This window comes from Maniola hyperantus, chromosome 21 (assembly GCF_902806685.2).
Source record: "Maniola hyperantus chromosome 21, iAphHyp1.2, whole genome shotgun sequence".
NCBI lineage: Eukaryota > Metazoa > Arthropoda > Insecta > Lepidoptera > Nymphalidae > Maniola > Maniola hyperantus.
The window spans coordinates 8,068,413-8,091,987 of record NC_048556.1 but is presented as its reverse complement, the minus strand read 5'-3'; the positions used below and the strand labels follow the sequence as shown (position 1 = coordinate 8,091,987).

At 36.5% G+C, this 23,575-nt stretch overlaps 1 protein-coding gene across 1 annotated transcript; it reads right to left on the bottom strand.

Moving 5' to 3' along the window:
- Positions 1–451: 451 nt before the first annotated feature.
- SIDL (SIDL trafficking protein particle complex subunit 10) lies at positions 452–22,858 on the bottom strand. Its single transcript, XM_034980015.2, has 17 exons — positions 22,561–22,858; positions 22,275–22,486; positions 21,715–21,880; positions 20,327–20,553; positions 18,412–18,711; positions 16,183–16,392; positions 15,435–15,670; positions 14,614–14,796; positions 12,891–13,098; positions 11,976–12,193; positions 10,856–11,339; positions 9,521–9,703; positions 8,595–8,825; positions 7,522–7,782; positions 7,018–7,099; positions 6,343–6,477; positions 452–5,801 (listed from the first exon to the last, which is right to left on the bottom strand). The coding sequence occupies exons 1-17, from the start codon at positions 22,622–22,624 to the stop codon at positions 5,680–5,682; spliced, it is 3,522 nt and encodes a 1,173-aa protein (XP_034835906.1). The 5' UTR covers positions 22,625–22,858; the 3' UTR covers positions 452–5,679.
- Between the last annotated feature and the right edge of the window lie 717 nt (positions 22,859–23,575).

The window sequence follows — 23,575 nt, the reverse complement described above, 5'->3', positions numbered from 1 at the left end:
ATGTTTGATAAACAGGGCACAGGTATTGTTAAAATCGTAGTATTGTACCTACCCTCTTTTTTAAAATTAGTTTATGGCGTTTAGCGGAGTTCAGAACTCAAATAGTTACACATATTATTGTGTACTATAACGCCTCTAGTTACAAAAGTACTTGCACTTGCAAATCACTTGATCATGTAGACTGTAGAGTAACTCCAAGCATAGCTCTTTCCATCGCCCGCTGAGTGACTCTGAGCTTTCTTATGAGGCCCGTAGTTAGCGACGTCTCGGATGAACAAAATAAAGTAATCAATATAAACTAGCATATAAATATAGCAATCAGGCTCAGGAGAGTCGAGCGAGGGCGGGCACGACGATGCCCCGCACATCAGCACAGCGCCTGGGCTCCTGCACCGGGTTGCTGCGGGTGTGTGCTGCGTAAATTGTGGAGGATATAAAGAAACGACATAAATAACAGTAATCATTATATTGGTAGCCATACATATACATTATACACGTTATGAAATATAAATACAATCTTCAGATAAAGTCAGATATTTACAATAACATTTCGGTAGTTTTGAAAAAACTCCTAACGTTTATAAAAACAATATAATATTTAAGAGGTTATGGAGTTTACCACAATATAAATTATATATTAATCTATAGTACCTACTTAAAAAGCCCAAGGGAGCGAAGCCTGCGAAGTGATACAATTACCCCAAGGGTCTTTCGCTTTGCATGAAAATGTGCGCATCTTACGAGTTACGACTTGTAGTCGCCATTAACCTTTAAAAAATGATGCGGGAGACGAAATATTATTTGGAGACAAAAATTGCTCGTGTGTGCGTGCACACCATAAAATATAAAATATACTCCACCACGCCTAACAATAATCTTGAACTATGAGTACACATTTTAAATTACAAAACAAAAAAAAAATATTAACAACAAAACCTTCGATGTTATAAATTATATCGTGACAAGCCATAATATGATTATGGTTAAGCAACTGCACCATACAAAATTGTAAAAAGAAAATACTACATGGGTACTTTTAGAATCGAGTTCGTATATATTCGCGATGTAATTTCAATCTCTTCGAAAAACAGTTTTATTTAATTTTTATTATGCCTTTGGTTTTACACTCTCTGAAAACTTAAACTATAATGCTCAGATTACTTAGAATAGCGGTGTAGCAATGTTTTGACCATGAGATCTTATAGAGCGTACTTTCAATTTGCTTAGAGTCAAAACAAGACACATTATTTTATCGCCTTGACATAGCTCTGTCTCATATTAACTTTGAGTAGTCTAGATCTCAACCTGAGGGTCAAAGCCCACGGGCGGTAAAAGATCAGCGATTAAAATATTATAGCCGCTTCGATTTATCACACAAAGGTAGGTGTATGCCAAAATGGTGTATGATGAATCATGACGGCTAAGCTATTTGATCACCGGGCATCGCCCGCTCGTGTTATCCGATCATTATAGTACAGTGATCGTAAAACTGATCGCCTAGTGGTTAGGATGTCCGCCTTCTAATCGGAAGTCGGGGGTTCGATCCCGGGCACGCACCTCTAACTTTTCGGAGTTATGTGCGTTTTAAGCAATTAAATATCACTTTCTTTAACGGTGAAGAAAAACATCGTAAGGAAACCTGCATGGCTGAGAGTTCTCCATAATGTTCTCAAAGGTGTGTTAAGTCTACCAATCCGTACATGGCCAGCAAGATAGACTATGGCCAAAACACTTCTCACTCTGAGAGGAGACCCGTGCTCTGTAGTGAGCCGGTGATGGGTTGATCATGATGATGATCGTAAAACAAGGAGTCCAATGTGGAGTTGCAACATGGCGATTGGCACAGGTTGCTAAGGATTAAATACACAGGCCCGGCTGAGATCTGTTTTTGTACAATGCGTAATCATATGCTTCGTGTTCAGATTGGACTACTTGTTTTGCGTGCACCATACGGAGTCAAAAAACGTACTCTACGAAACCACACTATCTAGTATCAATATCACTTGTACGTGACAGTATTTGGCACCGCTACCCTAAAAAATTAAAGGTCCAAACGCATTTGAGATGCGCTGAGCGACGCGGCAGCGTGGCGCCTTGCTCCATGCCAACTCATATAAACTATATTTGCCGCGCCGCGCCGCGTCGAGTCGCGCATGCGATGCTCAAGTGTGTTGACACCTTTAAGCTTATAATTCAAAATATAAAGTAAATATAACGCATTGGTTACTTTATACAGATTAATAATATCTTTTACCAATATCTACACCATAATGTAATTATTATTATCTATTGTAAACAAAGTAATAACATACATAATTTAGCAAAAAATATATGACAACTAAAACAGGAATTATATGTTTAAATAACTTATTTGAAATTCTAAATATACAATTTATTCGATTTAATGAATTGATTGATATTTATATTATGCAGTATTGAGTAAATAAAACATGAGCAAAATGGTTTTGACGAAAAGAATTCTCAATTCTGTAACTTATTTATACATATCTCACACCCGGTTTTACTCACGTGTTTAGTAGACGTTAGCCCGACTAGTTTCGAACCCATCCGGGGTCCTTTTTCAAAGGGAGTCAGTTCGCGCACGCGTCGCGGTTAAGACTGCGCGCCGCACGGCCTTAACTGCGACGCGTGTAAATAGAAAATACTATGCAGACAAGACTTTAAATTTCAAGCCAGCCATGTTGTTTTTAAGTGACGTCATTGATCAATAAAATTCAAATTAACTCTAATGTTCCCGCCTTCAGAATAATTGTTAAAGCACCTAAATTATGTCAAAAATAATGGTGTGTACCAATTTAGCACACTAAAATTCTTACTAGCCGTCCTTTTCTATAGAGGAAATTAAGGTTGAGATCTATAAAGCGAAATTGTGACATTGCCCAGACATAAGACAGTGTCTTTATTTTGAGCAAAGTCGAAATGCGCTCAATAAGATCTCAGCCCAAGTATGCTCTATAGATTTCAGCCTTAGAATAGGATACACCGCTTGAGACGGCTCGTGGGATACGATCGCGTTGCGGGAGGGTGATAGCGACGGTGAATTCAACTGTCCCTCCTGCAACCCGCACCATACGAGCCCTCTCAGGCGCCATCTCTACGGACGAGAGAATCGCGGCGATAGCCTCAGTGTCACAAAATGCGATACAAACCCTATGGATACTATCGCGGCGATAGTTTGTATCGAATTTTGTCACACGAGACTATCGCCGCAATTCTCTCGTCCGTGGAGATATGGCGCTTCAGTGAAACGGTATACCGATTTCTAAAAAAAACATAACTACACCTTACTCCGCAACCGTATAAAAATAATAAAAAATAATTTTGGTGATTCTACTATTAGCACCAAAACCTAACACACCTAATGCCTCTTGTATACGTGAGCCCAACCAAAGCGCTTGGCGAATGCACTCGGCAAACACGTAATCGTATAGGGCCAGTTAGCGTATATTTGCCTATTGGGTATTCATATATACATCAAAGGATCTTGGCATTTGCCGAAAGCGTTTGGCCAACATGAACTGGAGGCCTTAAACTAAAAAAAATATTACAGGATTAAAAGTACCATCTATCCTTTTTATGTTTTTGAAATAGGATGGCATTTTTTAAAGTTTTGTATAAAACAATAAAAACATACAGACACACAGACAAGAGCCTAGACTAGATATATGGCAGCGCGTCTATGCAATATTGAACAAAATAAGAAACGAGAATTTTGTACTCTTATCCATAATATAAAGCCAATACGTCTTCTTTGTAGCAATAGTCTGAGAGATAGCCGTTACATTTATTGCGAAAATATATTAGGATTAAATATAAATATTACGGCCATCTTAGTACCTTCTAAACTTCTATAAGTTTACTTACCTAAGTATTTTACATAAATCAATAAATATTTTTAACATGTACTACTTATTTACCAGTTAACAATACACAAATGTTTTGAAGCTCCATAATATTACAGTAATTTTATTATTTTAAGCTAAGTATTATGAAATAGGTAATGTTTTATTTCAAAGTAAGAATTACCCAACCTAGGCATCAAGTAAGAAGAACTCATACCTCGAACTTGGTCTGTGGGTGATTTATCGATCTCAGACTCCAGGTTGGGAAAGAACCAGTTTTTGAAAGAACAAAACATTAAAAAATTCCAACCCTGGCACACCCATACCTTAAGTTTAGAGTTATTTTTACCTGGCACCATCTGTATTAAGCGACCGTAGATAAACATTTAAAAAGCCTAAACAGCAAAAGCCAAAGTTTTATACAACATTTTACATTTATCACATGTTTTTGTGGTCCGACAATACAAGGTGTGGGGAATGAAAAACATTTATTTATTTATATCGAACTAGCACATTAATTATTACATCGTTTTGAGTTCTTTATTTACTTACTTTAAAAGTTCACAATCACAACGCCTACAGGACGTAAAATCTTTTGACACCAATCGTGGACTATATCTATATTTAATAATTTATTATAGAAAATGACATCACTTGCTGTTTACATCGGTGGCTGTTTATCTCTTGAAAGTGGTTAAGTACTGCAAAATAATGGTCATCAATGAAGCTGCACAACTTCTATGCACAATCTTGTAAAAAGTCTCTAAATATCTATGCTCTGCTTGTTTGTTAATGTTGCTAATTTCATTGGACGCAATTTATTAACTAAAGTCACATCGCGCCTAAATCTGTCCTGCCCATTACCACTTCAGTTTCGCAAATTGTAGAAGTAGGTAGGTAGTAAATAGTAACGTATTTAGATGTCATTTTAGTTTACAGACTAGCTCATGCTCGCGACTTCGTCCGCGTGGACTACTCAAACTTCAAACCCCTATTTCACCCCCTTAGGGGTTGAATTTTCAAAAATCCTTTCTTAGCGGATGCCTACGTCATAATAGCTATCTGCATGCCAAATTTCAGCCCGATCCATCCATTAGTTTGAGCTGTGCGTTGATAGATCAGTCAGTCAGTCAGTCAGTCAGTCACCCTCTCTTTTTATATATTTAGATTATGTAAAATTGAAATTAGCTACATTGTATCTACATTGGTACCGATTCTAAGCACAAACCTAATTTTAGAGTATTCGCACCCTCTTCTTACTATTGTAATATGAAAAGGACAGAAGCAGTTTGACATTTCTAAGTTTAATTTTTAGATGGTAAAACCCATGATCATAGCACGCACTCGCGAACCTACTGTTTAAATTTGTATTGTGCACTAAAATTTAGAGTCTTTAAATGTGAAAGTCATGTTCCGTTCCTTTTTTAGCATTAGTAAAAAGAAAAGGATGCAGATACTTTAAATTTAGTTTAGAGAGAGACTAGAGAATCGGGGCCAATGTACGACTTAAAGTTTGGATTTGAATGACAAGCTTTGCATATTGCAGATGTATTGGTGCACGTAAAATTCGTTTTAGTGTTTTTACTTTACGCATTTAACTGACTCATTCATACGCGTAAAGGCATACCATGTACCGTAAAGGTATGTTATATTTTTTAAATCTGATCAAATAAAAAACAGTCTTTCCTTGCCTTTTTTGTTATTTTTCCCGTGATATAGCCAAAAATTTGGCTTAGTATCGGATCCATACAGTTAAAAACATTTGGTTTCTCTGCATGATAATAGGACGAAGTCGATAATTCCTAGCCTACTTTATTCAGACTGTAATGTCTAGATAATCTTTAGGAGCTGGCTGCAACACATGGACTTGCTTTGCCTTCCCCGCGTGGTACACTTGACCTGGACTGAAGGGTTCTAAGCGAGGGTGGGCGGCCATATCTATAATAGTAAAATATTAGTTTTATTTTATAGTCACAAAGTTCTTAACTAAATTAAATTGATAGATCTAAAGGTGGATTGAGGTCAAATAAGCGAATGCTCATACTCTTTCCACTCTACAATCTCCATATAGATTTGCCAACTACGCGGGAGATGTAAAGTAGGTTAGTAGGTACACGACTGTGTGCACAAACCCAGATGCATTCTCTTTTCATTCACTCGCATAGCCCGATGGGACGGAAATGTGACACGACCGGAAAGAGATCAGGCCTAGGAGCAACGGCTTAACGTGACACACTGCCAACTTCCTAACTCTGGGCTAGTACTGAGAATTTTTGAACAGAAAAACTTATAAGGCATTTTTGGCCCGACCCAGGAATCGAACCCAGGACCTCGTCAATCGAACATGCTAAGTACTAAACCAAGGAGGCAGTTATATATCCGTATGGTGACGATGACGTTTTTCTCGATTTACTCTGCGGTTCCCAAGACTCTATAGAAGCAGTGGTTCAAGAATCTTATGGATTGTCGAATGTCTTACCTCTGGCGCTAGTGTCCCGCGCGATGTATTTTGAGAGACGAACAGCGGGCAATGGCAAGTATCCCGCTCCAAGAGGCATGACATCCAAAGAGACGCACTGTCCTTCGGCTGTGGTAGACTCCATGGTTATTACACCTGTCAATTGAAATTTTGAATTAATATAGCGTTTTGTAATGGACAATGCGCATGTTGTAAATTTAAGCTGTGTAAAAAGTTAAGTTGATAAAATGAAATGATCTTAAAATATCGTATTCCTCATTCCTTAGGGTCGTGACCTCTTTCTACTAATCACATAATCATAGGGGGTTTCTTGCGATATTATTTTATTATATAATAATAATATTAATAATTTATTTATTTAATAACTCAGTACAGTTCATTTCTCTGGAATCCTGACCCTAAACTAGGAAATCCCGTGTCTTAGGGGCCAGTATGATATTTATTGGTTTCTTGCTGGTTCTTCTCGGCAGGAACGGCATTCCGAATCAGTGGTAAACTATTTGGCGATTCAAAAGTACTTGTAAAAGATTACTTGAATAATAATACGTTCTATTCTATTCTATTCCATTACCCCAAAAAACCCCTACTCTTTTTTTTTTTTTAATTCAGATCTTCAAATTCGGTTACCGAGTTACGGGTTACTCAAAGTTTACAACAATAACAATTTCTTCTCACCTGCAGTTCGACCAAGAACGGCCCACATTGTCTGATCAGCCAAAACTTCGTACATCAGCGAAGTGTGTTCCGTTTCATTTACCTGAAATTATTATACAACGTTAGTTTTGGTATACGCAAAACCTGAAAGTAGTTTGTTCAGAATCAGTAACAGAATCGATTGCAATCCTTTTTACTACGGGTTATATTTTGACCAAAAAGTACTTTAAAATCCTACAAGTCTTGACACCTAGCTGAATGAACATATTATCATATTTTCATAAACAATTTTTGAAATTTGCCTGTGTGCTAATTGATATCTTCGTTCGCTAACTGACCAATCAAAAAGTGTACAATGGTACCCCACAGGGATGTTACGGATATCCGCATTCGCATCCGCAAACGCGGAATATTCGCATTAATTCAGACATCCGCATCCGCAACCCCATCCGCGGATGTGAACATCTAATGTCAAAATATTTGCACGCATACACGCATGCATGCAAAACGTGATAAATCACTTACTCTCTGTACGTTCAAGTGCAAACAGCAAACTTGCGACGCCCTGAAGAAGTCCGATCCCTTCCCAGGTTCCAATTTAGTCCGAATCACGAACAACGTCGTATAATCCTGGATATCGAACGGACAGGAGAAAGTCCTGGAAATGTCTTCGTTCACAAGTCGGTATTGCACTGAAAATGTCGCCTTCATTGGACCAGCTTTGACTAGCGGATCTTTGAGAAGTTCCCACATTAAAGAGGCTGTTGTACTGTCTGACGCTACTACCTGAAAAGTTTTAGCATGTATAATGGTTGATATACATTCTGTTATGGTGTGGTAGAGTCTTAACTTATCATAATTGGCTACATGCTGACCTATCCATCCATACTAATATTATAAATGCGAAAGTGTGTCTGTCTGTCTGCTACCCTTTCACGGCCCATCCGTTCAACCGATTTTGTCGAAATTTGGTACAGAGATAGCTTGCATCCCGGGCAAGGACAATTCCGGAAAAGAATCCCGGAAAATCAAAGAGTTCCCACTGGATTTTTAAAAACCTAAATCCACGCGGACGACGTCGCGGGCATCAGCAAGTATGAAATAAATTCATATGTGTGAAGTGATTTGCTCCAAAATGTTAACAGCCCGTTTTCAGTTTTAAATACCAGCTTTCGATGCATAGTTCATGGGCGTAAAACGTTATAGACGCGAGTATCTAGGTATGCATGCGGTTCGTGCACGCCTAAGCGACCAGTCTTATGAAATGCTCGAACTACATATGTTACGTTACCATGTTACGTTTCACAAATCTGCACGCGGCATTAAGTGCTTACTGATTTTGCCACAAAAACTTTAAGAGCGGTTTAAAAAAAAAATAAGAATAGCGAGTAAACGAGCAGGCGGGGGGGCACCTGATGTTAAGTGATTACCGCAGCCCATGAACATTTGCAGTACCAGAGAAGCGGCCAATGCGTTGCCGGCCTTTCAAGAATTTGTTGGTCCGCCCTTTGAATAACCCCATGTTGTAATCTAAGTTTGTTTGTTGAAGTTCTTCACTGGAAACCCATATTGGGTTTTAAACGTAAAGAAAAACTCACCATATCGCCAGAATTTTTTGGATTAAGGTCTGCGACAGTATTATTACCATCACACTCCAACTTCGGTTCGGTCAGTGTGAACTGGATGAAGTGTGCGACCGAAGACTTCAAGGTGACGTGTATGAACTTCCTCGTATTTGACGTAAGGAGCCTCCATGAAGCAATCATTGGCGGAGTAAAGTGTAAGGGGACTTCGGTTACTGTCTCCCACCATGGACAAGTTAGCCATACCTAAAAATAAAAAATAAAAAAACTACTTCAGTAGAATTGGGTATTTGCCTACTTTTGAATTTGATAAATATTTTTACTTTATTATAAACTAGGATAAAAATAATGACGTTCATTAAAAAAATATTAAAATCCAACAAAGATTTACAAAGTTACAGGCATTTTAATTTTGGAGTGGGACGCACGAAGCTACTATGGCATTAGTAGGTGTGACGTCAAACTGCTGTATCGCTATCTCTGTCTGATCATTTTTGTTATTTGATCGATTTAATTAGTTTTTTCAGTTTAAGTCATTATTCTTATTCTAGTTTATAATAAAGTAATAAAAAAATTGGAGTCCCCAATTAAAACTCATTGATAGAATCGACGTACATCGTGCATCGAAATACTATGAGGGCAAATTAAAATGAACCTAATTACAGTACGCGGCAGAAAATAATGTACATCGGCCGTTAGAATGACATTTCGGCTTTGAGCGTTGTCTCTGTCATTCATACCTATGTGACGTTTTGTCGGTCTCAACAACAGAGACAATGCTCTACAAATCCTTCTATCTCCTTCTAAAGGTCGATGTTCGTTATTGTCTGCCGTGTACAGTACGATTGTTTTATTATTTAATTCGTCTCAAGCGAAAACAAAATCGAATAAATGATTTGACTTGGACTTGACTATATTATTTTAATTTAAAAAACACTTACAGTGTGTTCTATACTCTTTTCCCTTCTCGGTTGCAAGCTGGCAAACAATCGCAAAGGTATTCTGGTAGTCTGGAACGGATCTATCGCTTTTATAGGAATGGACAATTCCCTTGACATTGGACTTTCGTCCTTTGCGAATCTTATATTGAGACCCGTCGACGTTCTTAAAAGAATTGTTGCATTCTGAAATCACAAGATTTTTCTTGCATGGTGTTATAATATACCGTACTAGCTTATGCTCGCGACTTTGTCCGCGTGGACTACACAAATTTCAAACCCATATTTCACCCCCTTAGGGGTTGAATTTTCAAAAATCCTTTCTTAGCGGATGCCTACGTCATAATAGCTATTTGCATGCCAAATTTCAGCCCGATCCGTCCAGTAGTTTGAGCTGTGCGTTGATAGATCAGTCAGTCAGTCAGTCACCTTTTCCTTTCATATATTTAGATTTATTTATGACTAACTTATGCCCGCTTCGTCGGACTGCACAAATACCCCATCTACACCACCTCCTTAGGGGTTGAAATTTCAAAAATCCTGTCATAACATCAGATGTATGTCTAAGTCATGATAGCTATCTGCTGTGCTGTGCTGCTGTGTGCTGTCAGCTGTGCGTTGATAGATCTGTCAGTCACCGATTTTCCTTTTATATGTCAAAAAAGTTTTGACACTACATGATGCCTGTGACTTAACCCGCGTGGATTTTGGTTTTAAAAATCCCGTGGAAACTCTTTATTTGTCCAGGATAAAAAGTATTCCTATATCCGTCTCTGGGATGCAAGCTATCTCTGTACCAACTTTCGTTAAAATCATTCACTCAGACTACCCCCTTAATCTTACCCTTATTCTTTCGACTTAAAGTTAGCAATATAAAAAGTGGAGGAGAAAACTGATGCTGGAAGGGCGTCCCATATCCTGGCCGGTCGAATCAGAAACGAGGAGCCAAATCGCTTTGTACGTTTTTGTGGCTTTTCAACTACGTACGACACTCGACTCTGTAGACACACCTACAAGTTGCAATTAAAAACGACAAGTTGCGGTAACGAACTTTTTACTTGCCTACCTACATTCATTTATAATTTTAATAATTGCGTTTTTACCTACTAAATATAAGTTTTAAAATATCGTACATTTGGTTCAATGTTGTTAGTTTATAAGTATTGTTATTTAGCTTTTAATAAGATATGTGTGACGTGTAGATACCTAATGTTAACGGCTTCGGTATACGGAAAAACTCAAGCTTCGAGTTAATGATTATACCTGAATTTGTGTAACCTGTAAGTATTTTTTCTTAAATAAATATATTTTTTATTATTACGTTTTTGTGAATCTTACCTCTTCAATACTAGAGCTCCCACTATTCACTACCAATTCCATATCATGTTCTAAGCCAGCAACCAAATCCTTCTTCGGTTCAACCTTATTCAAAAACACACTGACTCCTTGTGTTTCAACTTCATACCCCAACCTATTGGCTATTAAAGCGTTCGACAAAAATTCCAATCTACCCTCAATTAGCAAAGAAACCTGGCCGAGTTTAAAAGTACCACATTTCTTAGCAATGTATTCTACGACAATGTCGTTTATACCAGGATGTAATATAATATTTTCACATTTGAAACATGTTTCGTAGTTATTCCGTACTGTAGGGGAAGGTTTTCTGTACTTAGTGCTGTCTGAACGCCGCAATGGCAGCTTTGGGTTCAGACATTCGACAGTCGCTTTTTGTAACGTATTGTCTTCCTTATAATGGAGTTTGGATGTAATGTTCATAGGATTTAACAATGGGTTCTTAGGTTTAAGATCATCTAGCCTTATACTGAAATATAAAAAAACACATTTACTTATTACATAATTATTTGTAATAAAAGATTTTTAGAGTTAAAGGTCTAATGTTTAATATAAAGCACATTCATAAATAAACTGCTGGTTACTGAGAGGTTAATTTAAGTCCAGTTGCATGACAGATGGTTAGTTACATTACGGTTACCGTTACTGTGACCGTCAATTAAAGAAAAATGGGCTCCACAAGACAGGATTTATTAATATTGGATCCAAATTTCTTTTAAACCTTAATTAAGGAGGTATATGCTTGATTGATTATACTGGTAGTCAAAGTTAAACGCTAACCGTAACATAACTTTAGCAATGTGTCATGCAACTGGACTTAAATCAACGATCAACAATAGCTGCGAATGTTAAGCGCGAAACATTTAGACTGGGTTGTAAAACCCCCAATCATCATAATTTTAGCCGTTCAGAGTTGATTAACATCTGATAAACCTAAATGATTAATGAAGACTTTGATTTAATCAACTTGTCCTTGTTAAATATTAATTTTGTCTTAATCAACGATATACACCTTGATTCGCTTATTCTTTCAGTGATCAGTGTTTTAGGAAACGACCACAACATTTTTTATTTAAGTTGTTTAGTATTACCTGGTATTACTTACCTAGTAATTAAACTATTAGATTCAGTTTCAGTAGCCTCCACAGTTTTCTTGGGCGAGTTCGCCTGTGAGCCTACACTAACGGTTAAATCAGTCTTATAACTCTTGACGGGCGTCCGTTTCTCTGTCGGTTTGTCCTGGAACGTTTCGACGCTGATCGCCGCGCGCGTACATAAAACGTCCTTGGGCAAATGACTCTCTATTACCAGTCGACATTGCACCTTAAATAGAATATGCAAACGATTGATTATTGTGCGCAATACCGTAAACAACAGCTCTAGTTTGCTGTCTACAAAACAAATTGAATTAAAAGAAAGTTGTCGGAAAACTCATCTTTCACTCCTGACAGCATCAGGGCCGAGGAGTTTGGTCCTCAAGTTAAAATTTTTTTTTACTTGGTAGGTACCTCCAATATCAATTTATTAACCGACAGTTTCTAAATCCCATCAGTTTTTGTGGTCAGGGCCCGTACAGCATCAGGATCGAAGAGTTGGAATCCAAATTTTTTATGGGACAATGTCGCAGAGTTTCTCTATCGATTGAAATTCGCAATATACATATTATACGCAAATTGGTTCAGAAATCTCGGAGATTTCGGTGTGTATAGGTAGAAAAACAACACTCCTTTTTTGAAAATCGGTTTAAAAAGTAGCCTATGTTACTCCTTGGTTAGTCCTCTACTTGCCTGTAAAAGTTCCGTCAAAACAGGTTCAGCCGTTCCCATGATTAGCCCGTTCAAACAGACGGACAGACAGACAGACAAAAATTTTAAAAACGTGTGATTCAGTTACGGTACAGTTCAAATAACCATATGAGCTTAATATGAGGTAGTTATTTCGAAATTACAGACATACACTTCAATTTTATTTATTAGTATAGATGGATATCAATCACGATGGTTTAAACGCTAAAACAAACCTTATTATCAGTAATATAAACATCCCGTTCCGACGGCAGCAGTTCACAGGAGACCAGTGTGAAACAGTCGCTGAGCTCCGTCAGCACGGAGTCCTGCTTATCCGCAAAGTTTTCCTTTATGGACTTCAACATTTCTTCGAAATAGAAGTTTCTGACTAGAATCTCTAATTCGGCGGTGCTAGCTATCCTAGCAGAGAGCTTTGTGTACCTGAAATGTAAAATCAGTACCCTCAATGTAAATGCGAAAGTGTGTTTGTTTGTTGGTTTATTGCCTTGCCGTGTTAAAATCAATGGAAGCCTTGCTATTGTATCGAAATTATGTTGTTTTCATGTACATTCTATCTAACAATGGCTCGTTAGAATGATTATTCTAGAACTTGTAATTTCATTCTTCAATGAAAAAAATGTGGTTTCAACATGAAAGTGTATGAAAAGTAGATAAATAAAAATATGCATTCACTAATAATACATATGTATTTCTAGTTATACAGAAATCTATTTTAAATTCTCATGTATTTTATCTAATTTTCTATATAAATCTAAATATATAAAAGGAAAAGGTGACTAACTGATCTATCAACGCACAGCTCAAACTACTGGACGGATCAGGCTGAAAATTGGCATGCAGATAGCTATAATGACGTAGGCATCCGCTAAGAAAGGATTTTTGAAAATTCAACCCCTAAGGGGGTGAAATAGTGGTTTGAAAATTGAGTAGTCCACGCGGACGAAGTCGCGAGCATAAGCTAGTATTTAATAAATTACAATGAACTTGGTTTGTTGGTTTGTCCTTCAATCACGTCGCAACAGATCAACGGATCGACGTGATTTTTTTGCATGGGTATAGTTAAAGACCTGGGGAGTGACATAGACTTACTACATAGAAAATCAAATAGTTCCCACGGGATTCTTAAAAACCTAAATCCACGCGTACGAAGTCGCGGGCATCTAGTGATTACATAAATACTATGGCCAGTTAAAGGGTTGCAACGAAACTAATTTCTAGCATTAGCTTAGTAGCATTTAAGCACTGTCGCGTAATTACTGGTTACGTCATCATACCAAATAACCAAAAAAAAAACCACTTTAAATTAATAAACAAAAAAAATTGTTAGGTGTATCCGGTGTACACTAGAAAGAAGTGAAACTTCAGATTTAATCAACATCCCAATTTTTTTTTAAAACAACACCCATATATCGATTTCTTAGATTAAAAATACGTCGGCCTTCTTGAATTTGGAAAAGGGCATCATTTCCGTAATCAGCACTCCAATTTTTTAAATCGACTCCCATATCGATTTCTTAGAAAAAAAATATTGACACCATTTCCATAGCCAGCAATCCGAAAACTTTTGATTTCTGATTGCTGGCTATGGATTGCTGGTTAGGTGTATCCGGTGTACACCAGAAAGAAGTGAAACTTCAGATTTAATCAGCATCCCAATTTTTTTTAAAAAGGATACCCATATATCGATTTCTTAGATTAAAAATACGTCGGCCTTCTTGAATTTGGAAAAGGGCATCATTTCCGTAATCAGCAACCCAATTTTTTGAATTGACTCCCATATCGATTTCTTAGAAAAAAAATATTGACACCATTTGCATAGCCAGTAATCCGAAAACTTTTGATTTCTGTAATCTGTGTATGACATGACATCCATAACCAATTGTGGGAAAAAAATGTTATGATACTTAATATCCACAGCCAATAATATATGCGTACCTATCGACATCATTCATTTTCTTAGCGGCAGCAATAAGTTCTAAGCGCGTCTGCGCCGCTAGATCCTTCCATCCCTGCTCCTCATACGAACGTAACGCATCCATAAGAAATACTACGGCTTTGCTCGTCTCTCCCAACTCTGAATAGAACGCGGCTAAATCCCGCCCTATAGTGCGTGCAAACCTGGAATAGAGAATTTTACAGGTCAAAAACTTTTTAGATCTTAATAACAGACGCGTCTTAGCGTTTAAACTATCGTGAGTGATTTCCATTATACATATCTCACACCCGGCTTTACTCACGTGTTTAGTCGACGTTAGCCCGACTAGTTTTGAACCCATCCGGGGTCCTTTTTCACAGGGCCTCAGTTGACCCATGAATAGAATAGAATATATTTTATTCAAGTAGACTTATTACAAGTGCTTTTGAATCGTTAACTAGTTTAATTTACCACCTAAGTACTACCACTACACTTAAGACTGCCAATCAGTCGTGGGACAGGACACTATTAGCTCAGTTTATATCATTTACCCTGAGGATGTTACTTCAATTCCAGTCAAAAAGGTGCTGCTATATTTAGCGGCCACAGGATTTGACAAGGAAGTGTGAAGTGGAGGCAAACACAATAGATCGGAGACGGTCGCAGTGATAAAGGGATATCAAGGACCTGCATATCCTCAAAGTCTAAGAAGAAGAAGATAGCATCAGTCGTGGGACAGGACACTAATAGCTCCGCTTGCCTGGATTACGGTGACGGCTCCAGCGATAAAGATCAGCAAGAACTGTCGGGAGACGATCTTCAGCTGGAATAAAAAAATTACCTTAGCCTTCCAATATGTTTGTAAGTGCCCATTGCTAGTTCTGCTAACTCCAAATAGTATTGCTGAAAGCTTTTCTTGCTACATAGAGCTTCTTTCAACCGATCCGTAGGACTTTGCTGGTTGTTTGGTTCGCTGTCTCCCATGCCAGCGGACAACATGACTACTAGGTGTAGCTGTTCTGAGGTAGGTTCGGGCGAGCCTGGCAGCAAGCCGCAAAGCTTGCCTAGTTCGTGAAGCTGAAAACATATAATGATCATATTTTAAGACATCTTCAGGCTATAAAAGTGGTCTATGTTTGCGATAGAAAAAATGGTGGAGAACAGCGAAAAATTCGCGAGGAAATATTTTGAAGATAATCGATGATGATAACAAGTATACCTGGCTGAGTTTGTTGTGGGCTCTTTTCAGACCTGGCCACATTTGGTTTTAAGTTTTATGTAATTAATTATCATACATCATTATATTACAAATTCAACAATGACAATCAAACTTAATTAGAATAAATGATTTGACTTTAACTTTGAATCTGGAAAATGTGACTAATACTCTTGTACACAATCTCTAAAATAAACTAAATTGACAGGCTTCAATTTAATGCTATGTTTTACCGTAGAGTTCGTGGAGGATAGCCGCTCGCACGCACGCAGTGCCTCTATGCACGCAAGATGCGCCCAGCACGCAGCCGTGCCTTCCACTGCGTGCGCGTTTAGTAACGGGTTAAGTCTATCTCTAATGAGTAATGACATACCTTATCTTTCGCATTATGCAATAAAGGCGCGTTCATACTAGTGCAGGCTTCGAGCGCACTGTTCGTGGAGGACAGCCGCTCGCACGCACGCAGCGTCTCCGCGCACGCAAGATGCGCCCAGCACGCAGCCGCGCCTTCTACTGCGTGTGCGTTTAGTAATGTTAACTCTACGAGTGTGTTGTGGACTGTTGTCAGACATCGAGACGCGATCTAAAAAACAATATTGATGTTGCTTCAATAACATTAAACCGTGAAATAAACTTTAAAACTTTACTATTTAAGTAATTAAATATCACTTGCTTTAAACGGTGAGGAAAAACATCGTGAGGAAACCTGCATGCCTGAGAGTTCTTCATAATGTTTTCAAAGGTTTGTGTAGTCTGCCAATCTCTGCCGCACTTGGCCAGCGTGGTAGAATATGATTTTTAAAAACCTAAAGGCACGCGGGCAGGCATCAGTAGGTAGGTATCTAGTAGGTACTTAGATAACAAACTATGTAAATTCTCTAACCGAAGCTAAACATAATCAATCATAACACAAATAACTGTCTTCATGTTAACCGCAAGAAACTTAAATAGTAGGCTGAAATACAACTGTATAATTGCTATGCAATTACACATAACTAGTTAATGCACTTTACAGATGAGTGGTCATGTAGAAAAATTAAAAATCTTGATGTGATTGCACCAGTTATTCGAAATCTACAATAATATAATTGCGCTGGATCAAATTGTACTGCTTATTGGTTCAAATGACTTCATGTAGGCCGGTTATTGCGATTCTCAATACAATATTCTCGGTTGTCTCCTTTTTTCTAAAATCTAAATCAATAAACCAGCGTGTGGTTAAAACCGTCGGCTTTCTAATCGGGAGGTCGGTTTTTCGATCCCGGGCACGCACCTCTAACTTTTCAAGCAATTGCTTAGCAGTGAAGAAAAACATAGTAAGAAAATCTGCATGTCTAAGAGTTCTCCGTAATGTTCTGAATGGTGTGTGAAGTCTGCTAATCCGCACTGGGTCAGCGTGGGAGACTGGCCTCTTCTCATTCTGAGATGAGACCCATGCTTAGTAGTGGACCGGTGGTGGGTTGGTCATGATGATGACGATGAAATCAATATTGCGCATTCCACTTTTAATTTCATAATGAGTGAGAGTGTCTCGCATATTTAAAGGCTGAACCTGAAATACCTGATGACTATAGATTCTTCCCACTAGATAGAGTATTCTATACCCGTGGCAGAATAATTCAAGTTGATTCTAAAGTGCTCAAGCAATAAAAAAAATTATGCTTGTTACAATATTTAGTTAGGATACAGGTATCTAAATATATAAAAGGACAAGGTGACTGACTGACTGAACTATCAACGCACAGCTCAAACTACTGGACGGTTCGGGCTGAAATTTGGCATGCAGATAGCTATTATAAAGTAGGCATCCGCTGAGAAAGGATTTTTGAAAATTCAACCCTTACAGTGGTGAAATAGGGGTTTGAAATTTGCGTAGTCCACGCAGACGAAGTCGCGAGCATAAGCTAGTAAATTATATGCAAACTATGGCAAGAAATTTTTTTTAACTCTCAAATGTGAATCATATTTTATAGTGATAAATTATGAATAACTGACTATTATATCAACTTCACAGTCATTATGAATTCACGTCCGACAGTGATTACATGTTTAACCAAGAGAAAAACTTGATTTATTATGAGTTTTATAGCTGTTAATGAATCATACATGAATGAAAACCAATATTTACTTAGTTTATATAGAAACATGTATACAGGTGTGAATTGGCCCAGTTAAATTCTAAAGCAGCGTTGCCAGAAGGGTACGAAATTCCTATTTTTTGGGCCATGCTCTTGCATGTTGGGTCTTATTTTCGCATCTTTTCCATTTAGGATAGGAGATTTAATTAGGACTGTTTTGTTGTTATTTGTGTCATTTTTTACAACACGAAAAATCAAGGCAAACACAACTTTAACTGATTTATGTAGATTTTTTTAAACTTTTTTTTACGTTAGACAGCGACGTATCGGCGTCGTAACTTTTTTAAGCTTTTAGTATCTTTTTAGGGTCTAGCTCTCGTTCGTAGGACTCGTCACATATCTTGCAACGCTGTTTTGAAGGCATTGATTTCGAGAGAATATTTTAGTCTATTGGAATTGCAGGAAATGATTGGTTGATGTGATTTATTAATATAGGCATAAGAAAATGAAAAAGTTCCACTTACCTCCCAAGGCTTAAAAGTAAGTAATAACATGGCACTTTGTCGTTGAAACAAGTAACTCCTAAAGTCTAATAGAGATGCTTTCTTCTTAATTATTAATTCCCTTAAATTCTGCGGTACTAGTGTAGTCAGTCTTACAGCCTGCCAGGATGTGATTGGTTGTCGGAAAGTCTCAAGCCATTTTGGACTTTCTGCTACATTAGAATTGAGTACGAATTGCGAGAACAATGCATCTAATTCATCATACTGGACTAGAGCTTCTTCGTATAGACCAAGCATTTCGAGAACAAATGCTAATTGCTCCTGTGAATATACAAAAATAAAAGTAAGTAAATGAGTAAGTTAAGTTTAAAATTATACATGTTTAATTTTAAACTAAAGTCTGAGCAAAGTCAAAGCAGGATCTATAGATCTCAACCTAAAAAAAATATTTGACTTTAAGAAAATATCAAATCACAAATCCTTGCAGACAAGTTACAGGAATAAACTAGTACAGTACTAGCACTTTCTTAAGTTTCGCCGATGTACCTGCGCAGAAATCTTATTTTTAGGGTTCCGTACCTCAAAAGGAAAAACGGAACCCTTATAGGATCACTTTGTTGTCTGTCTGTCTGTCTGTCGGACCGTCAAGAAACCTAGTATTTTACTAAATTAGTATTTTCAATTTTCGAAGTAAGATAACTATATCAAGTGAGGTATCGTATGAAAAGTCTTCACCTGTGCATTCTAAAAAAGATTTTTATTTATTTTTATGCATCATAGTTTTTGAATTATCATGCAAATTGTCGAAAAAATACGACTGTAGTACGGAATCCTAGTTGTGCGAGTCTGACTCGCACTTGGCCGGTTTATTCAATGGCGCGAAACATAGCGCGCGTCTGTCCGCTATTCGCAAATTATGAGCGAGATAGCACGAGTACTTGTTATTCTTTTAAAATCTGTGTTTAAAATCTTAACATTAAAATTAGGTCTCTATTTCATTGGTGTACATTCAGTTTTAGTAGTAAAATAAACTTTTGCCAATGCAACTTATGAAAGTGTTACTGTTAAAAAATTATGGTCAAATCAAAACACACAAATCCACTAGGATATTAAGTAGTTATAACATACTAGCTGATCCCCGCGGCTTCGCCCGCGTAGATTTAGGTTTTTAAAGATCCCGTATAGCCTATGTCACTCAGGAATAATGTAGCTTTCTACTGGTGAAAGAATTTTTAAAATCGGTTCAGTAGTTCTAAAGATTACCCCCTACAAACAAACTTAACGACATTACCTCTTTATATAATAACAACGGGCCGTGCAGCAGAAATCGTAATATTTTAATTTCGCCATAACTTCAAAACCAAACGTCCAATTTTAATCATTCAAAGACCAAATATTATCTCCATAAACTGTTCTTAGTGATGAAATCATTTATTTTGATAAGGATTAATAGCATGAGTAAAATAAACGCGTTTAAATGTAGTCCAAAAAAAATTCAAGATTTTTAAATAAAAAAATGGTTGCTGTGCCTCACTCGACATAGATGGGTATAGTGTGTCGCGGACTTTTTTGTAGATATTTATAAGATCTACAATTAATTAGAACATTTTATGGTTCTATCTTTTATAGTTTAGGCAGCGTACGCAAAATAAGTAACTTTTCTGGTTGATTTTTTACACCTTGTGTCCGAAAAACCCAAATATCTTACGGAACCCTATTTTTTTCCAAAATAAAATATAGCCTATGTTACTCATGGATAATGTAGCTTTCGAATGGTGAAAGAATTTTTAAAATCGGTCCAGTAGTTTTTGAGCCTATTCAGTACAAACAAACAAACAAACAAACAAACAAACAAACAAACAAAGTTTTCCTCTTTATAATATTAGTGTAGATGAAGAGATTGTATTGTAGTGTAGTAAAGAAAATAAAATCTTACTTGTAAAATGAAGTATTTACAAAAATCCCATTCTGGATCATTCCTCTTTTCTCTTTGCTCTCTCATATACTCCTCAAACTTAATAAGAGCTTTGTTATACGCCACTAGTATAAAATGTCTAACTTTAGCCACCAGTGCTCGCCAAGACTCTGCACTCCTTGCCTCAGATTTTATAGGATTGATGACGGATATAAATCTATCTTCCGTCTGTTTGGCGGCAAAATCACCTTTAAAAGTATTTATTTATTTCTTCTCTACCCATGGAAACAAGTTACTATAGGGCTCTGCCTGTTAAGTAATAACATACAAATGACAGACCCAAAAAACTCAGTGATTGTTAACCATTTTGATGCACCAACCCATCACAAACGAAACTATGTTTTCGAATTGAATTTCTAAAGTTTTTTGAAAACATTTCCAAATAGAATTTCAAATGTTTTTTGAAAACATGTTTGTAGAATAGAATAGAATAGAATGTTTTTTTATTCATGTAAACTTTGTGATTGGTTGGTGCCTCAAAATAGTTAACACCCATTGATTTTATTGGCTCTATCATTATATGAGATTATGTAACACAGAGAACTTACTTATTTCCATGGATAGAGTAGGTATAGCTAATGCCCAGCATGCATTTAAAATAGACAATCAAAATTGGTTGGAAATTGGAAAAACAATTTACTGAGCCTAAACGAAATTACCTAATATTAGTAGAATAAAATTACTTAACAGTAAGTCTTTTTATAAAATAAAGAGAGTATATTATGACAAATGATAAACCATTTGATATACTTAAGTTATAACTTTCAAAATTGAGCTCAGTACATTTTTGGGTCAATGAAGACTTATTTACAGCAATGAGATTGTTAATTAGGACTTTTATAGTTTAATGGAAACAGGATGCAGAGTACATTTAGCAATTGTCCTGTTTACAATGTATTATTTGTTTTGTAAGTTGCAAGTAAGTTTTAATACCCAAATAAGTTTTAATACCGTATGGTGGAAACTTAATTGACTCATATAATAACTAATAGAATAAGCTAATTAAATCTGTTGGTTCCGCTGTTTGCTTCCCTGACAAAGAGTTAAAAAAAGCTTTTAATACTGTCAGAAACCTGGACAATGCCAAGTCACCTGTAAAAGTTAATTTACTACATTTAAGTGATTATTAGTGTTAGGTCGATTGCTGATAGTCTGGAGACATCCCATCCTTCTGACATTCTCTAAGAGGCTATGATTTTAGTAGACTCTAGACACTCTCTGGTAAAAAAAAAGCTTAGAAGATGAATAGTCGATTGTGCTCGATTATAAATTAATAATTATGTGGACAGTTGAATAAAAGTCTATTAAAGTATATCAAAGTAGTTTTACATTTAATATATAGTTATTACCTTTGATTTTATCTAAAACTGTGGTCCTGGGCAGTAACTTGTTTGTCTTCCTTATGTCGTAAGTTTCTACTAAAACTATCATCCAGTCGGTGATGTTGTTTTTCTCTAATTGCTTGAGCCATGCTTCTATGTCTTCTCTGAGTGTTGTTTTGTAATATTCTATATCCTTTCAATTATAGATTTATAAATTAAAGACTCCCATCCAACATGTGAGATTGCAGATTTTTTAATTAAAAGAATAAAATATTATCATATATAGAAGAATTACCAAGTTTCTTTTAGTTCTTCAAGATAGGAACCAGAGGTATTGGGTAGATTCATTGGACTATTCAAAAGCACTTTTAATTTTTTTATTATATATTTATTTATTATATTTTTATGAAATATAAAAATAACATTTCTTTGTTCTTTTTTTGTTTATTATGGTTTGAATGAAATTAAAGGTAGTAAACAAAGGCATGTAAACAAAAAGGCATACTATGTAAAAAAATAAAAACATTGTAATCACAATACTAAAAATTATCCTACAATGATATTAGGTATAAAAATCACGTCCTTACCACGCAATCCGTCCAATAAATGTGGAATATAGGTCGCTTCAGTAAATTGAGTTCAGACTGCACCTTATCCTTATTAAACTTTACAAAAGTTGCCTCTAAATATACAAATTTAGTTATTCGACCATACGACCGACGCCATTCACAGGAATCCTGAGGAATAGCCGCCACCAAGGGTTGTTCTAACGTACAAAATAAATTCCAATCGCCAGCGCCTATAAACAGTTTTTTCATTTAATATTTTTGTATGGAACAAAATATGAAATCATAATAAACGTGATAAACTCACATGCTACTATAGGTTTATTTGTCATCCCTTCGCGATCAGCTGGTGAATTACCAAACCCCTTCATTTTTCATCATCAATACAGTTTATTTTCATCTGCACAACACAACACGGCTGCCCAATTAGGATTGTAGGTCCACCCACTTTTTTGACCACTTCGAAAGACTTACGCATATGGAGTATACTTGTTCAAGTTTAATAAACCACATTAATAAGCCAAAATCTAATTATTCTTGACCTGTTTTGGATTAGAAAAGAAAATATGAAAAAAGAAATTTTTGGCTAAATTATTGTAAATTGGCTGCTGTCAAACGTCAATGATGATATTGACAAGTTGACAACTCCACGATTTAAATGCATAATTATTTTAAATGCATACCTACCTATTACCTAAATTATAATCCTGTATCAAAAATGTAAATAAGAACTTGCGAGGTAAATCTCATTTTTGCATAGATCAAGGTGATTTTAATGTTTTAAAGAGAAATATTGAAAAGTTTATGCACAGATTAATAGGGATACTACGTATAGTTTATGTATGTACAATGTACAAACAGACAAACCGGATTTTTTCCATTGACGCACTGACCGTTGCCTATGGTTTGTTCTCTTGGTTTTTTGTACGAAAAAGTTGGTCTTCCCGTCACAAAGCTTGCCAATATATTGGTTACCTTGCCTTTTTCATTTGCCAACACAGTTCGCCAAGCAATAACCAATAAAACATCGCTTTGGCACATAGAGATAGTATAATCATTCATCTAAGCTAAAAATCGAACAAAAGAGTATCGATTAATCGATTTCATAATTTTAAAGATAAAAAGAGAAACTTGAAGATCTTAGATTACAAGTCATGGATTATTTTCATTATGTTTCAACTGGTTTCAACTAGAAATTGTATAACAGTAGCGAGCAAAAATAAAATTTGATCATAATATTCGTCGATGAATTTTAGACATAGACAATATTTTGGACACCGACATACTTTGCCCAACACTAGCGCCTTTATCACAGATTAATA

Excerpts from the sequence above, each read along its gene's own strand:
- SIDL (XM_034980015.2), bottom strand. The coding sequence starts at position 22,624 with ATGAAGGGGTTTGGTAATTCACCAGCTGATCGCGAAGGGATGACAAAT. Across the intron at positions 15,671-16,182 it reads TGCATAATGCGAAAGATAAG|CTTCACGAACTAGGCAAGCT; the intron begins GTATGTCATTAC and ends ATATGTTTTCAG. Across the intron at positions 9,704-10,855 it reads GGAGCTCTAGTATTGAAGAG|AATGCAACAATTCTTTTAAG; the intron begins GTAAGATTCACA and ends TTGTGATTTCAG.